This window comes from Macrosteles quadrilineatus, unplaced genomic scaffold, assembly GCF_028750875.1.
Source record: "Macrosteles quadrilineatus isolate MER2022 unplaced genomic scaffold, UCM_ALF_1.0 Scaffold_1096__1_contigs__length_18509, whole genome shotgun sequence".
NCBI classification, from domain to species: domain Eukaryota; kingdom Metazoa; phylum Arthropoda; class Insecta; order Hemiptera; family Cicadellidae; genus Macrosteles; species Macrosteles quadrilineatus.
Genome location: NW_026543689.1, coordinates 4,193 through 6,862, shown reverse-complemented (window position 1 = coordinate 6,862; position 2,670 = coordinate 4,193). Strand labels below are relative to the sequence as shown.

The 2,670-nt window shown below is 49.4% G+C and overlaps 1 protein-coding gene across 1 annotated transcript; it reads right to left on the bottom strand.

Annotated features, from left to right (window-relative positions):
• Window positions 1-674: 674 nt before the first annotated feature.
• On the bottom strand, window positions 675-1,775 carry LOC128982716 (proline-rich protein 36-like). The gene is made up of 2 exons (XM_054401654.1): window positions 1,726-1,775; window positions 675-1,230 (listed from the first exon to the last, which is right to left on the bottom strand). The coding sequence occupies exons 1-2, from the start codon at window positions 1,773-1,775 to the stop codon at window positions 675-677; spliced, it is 606 nt and encodes a 201-aa protein (XP_054257629.1).
• Between the last annotated feature and the right edge of the window lie 895 nt (window positions 1,776-2,670).

The following is a 2,670-nucleotide window of genomic DNA, read 5'->3' as shown; positions in this document are numbered from 1 at the left end:
GTAGGGCAGTGGAAGGCGATGTAGGGCGGCGGAGGTTGACTAGGGGTGGCGGAAAGGAGACGTGAGGTAGGAAGATGGGCGGAGATCGTGGCGGAAGGATCAGTAGGGCAGCGGAAGGCGATGTAAGGCGGCGGAAGTTGATTGGAGTGGCGGAAAGGAGACGTAAGGTAAGGAGATGGGCGGAGGTCGTGGCGGAAGGATAGGTAGGGCAGCGGAATGCGATGCGGTGCGGCGGAAGTTGACTAGGGGCGGCGGAAAGGAGACGTGAGGTAGGGAGATGGGCGGAGGTCGTGGCGGAAGGATCGGTAGGGCGACGGACATTGATTGGAGCGGCGGAAAGGAGACGTAAGGTAAGGAGATGGGCGGAGGTGATGGCGGAAGGATCGGTAGAGCGGTGGAAGGCGAGGTAGGGCGGCGGAGGTTGACTAGGGGCGGCGGAAAGGAGACGTGAGGTAGGGAGATGGGCGGAGGTCATGGCGGAAAGATCGGTAGAGCGGCGGAAGGCGAGGTAAGGCGGCGGAGGTTGACTAGGGGCGGCGGAAAGGAGACGTGAGGTAGGGAGATGGGCGGAGGTCGTGGCGGAAGGATCGGTAGGGCAGCGGAAAGCGACGTAGGGCGACGGACATTGATTGGAGCGGCGGAAAGGAGACGTAAGGTAAGGAGATGGGCGGAGGTCATGGCGGAAGGATCGGTAGAGCGGCGGAAGGCGATGTAGGGCGGCGGAGGTGGACTAGGGGCGGCGGAAAGGAGACGTGAGGTAGGGAGATGGGCGGAGATCGTGGCGGAAGGATCAATAGGGCAGCGGAAGGCGATGTAAGGCGGCGGAAGTTGACTAGGGGCGGCGGAAAGGAGACGTGAGGTAGGGAGATGGGCGGAGGTCGTGGCGGAAGGATCGGTAGGGCAGCGGAAAGTGACGTAGGGCGACGGACATTGATTGGAGCGGCGGAAAGGAGACGTAAGGTAAGGAGATGGGCGGAGGTCATGGCGGAAGGATCGGTAGAGCGGCGGAAGGCGATGTAGGGCGGCGGAGGTGGACTAGGGGCGGCGGAAAGGAGACGTGAGGTAGGGAGATGGGCGGAGATCGTGGCGGAAGGATCGGTAGGGCAGCGGAAGGCGATGTAAGGCGGCGGAAGTTGACTAGGGGCGGCGGAAAGGTGGTGTGGTGCGGCGGAAGTTGATTGGGGACGGCGGAAAAAAGTCGTAAGGTTTAAGGAGGAAGGTAAAAAGTATCTTGAAAAAATTGGCTCGTTACAGCGTAAGTCATGAGATGTTTTTATACCTGAAAATAAATCGCATGAATATATAAAGGGACATTTTACAGAACATACCAAATCAGCCTAAAATTGTTTTAAAAATATCACAAAAAATGAACAACGAATAATCTCACAGCGTAACTTCAAATAGTTGATCAAAGTCTGAACATGTTTTGATATCTGTAAATAAACAATTATTGAAAGAAAATATAATGTGTTACATCGTAACACCTTTTTTTTTCTACGCCAGTGGCATTTCACAAGAGAAGTTACGAGAGATCAAAGATTAGTGGATGTGCCAGGGATTGAACCCGTCCCTCCAGCACCGAAGTCTGAGACGCTAACCACTAGGCTAGCAACACAACCTTACTATAATCATAGACAAATAGAATTAATATAGACTGCCCGCAGTTCTGCAGTTAGCTTAGCCGGCGTCCACCACTAGGAGTGTTGTGTAGTTATGGTGCACAACATTGCAGCGTCTCCTGGTAGCGGCTCCTCGCCTGCAGTGGTGTGTGCCATAACTACAGGGGACTCCTAGCGGCCCATTGTGGAACCTTCTTTTGACAGTCCTATACTTATTCTATTCGTCAACGCTATAATGTAGTGGCCCACAGTTTTCAATGCTGTAAGATATTTGAACACAGATTGAAAGTAAATATTACTATACCGGTACTTATCGTAGAAAAACACAAGAAAGAACTGTATCGCTATTTGTTCTGTCCAAACAATGCGAAAAAATTAGGTGCAATAATCATCAAAAATATATAATAAATTATATAGTCACTTAAATATCAATTAAGTGATATCAGTTCTTATCTGGCTGCCGATGAGGACGGACGTGTGCTTCCTGCGTCGCTCCGTCTAGCTACCGGGCATCGTCGTGCCGTGTAATTTTGTTATGTAAATAACTTCACAATATTTTATTGTCGGCACATAGTATTTTATTCGTTCTTGTTTAATTTGGTATACTATTCAATTTAAATATGCCTTCGTGTGACAAGTGCTCCGTGGAAATTGCGAACTCCAAGGAAGTGTTGGTGTGTGTGGACTGTAAATTGAGCTTTCATCCATCTTGTACTCGTGCTGGAGCTGACAATTTTAAAAAGTTTAGTGTACAGCGGAAATCAACGTGGAAGTGCGACACCTGCGTTACTCCCTCTCGTGCTGAAGTTGACAACTCTACTCTCGCGGCAATGCTACAAAACATGGACACAAAGATAAGCGATCAAATGTCTAAGGTTAGTGACAATGTTGAAACTGTTAGGGATCAACTGATGGAAGTCAATGATACGATAAAAAATATGCAAGATTCTCTAAACTCTCTAACGGTCGATAGTGTAAAACTAAAGGACGATGTAAAGGCAATTGGGAAAAAACAAGAGGAAAGTGATAAAATTATAAGTACTTTGCAAAC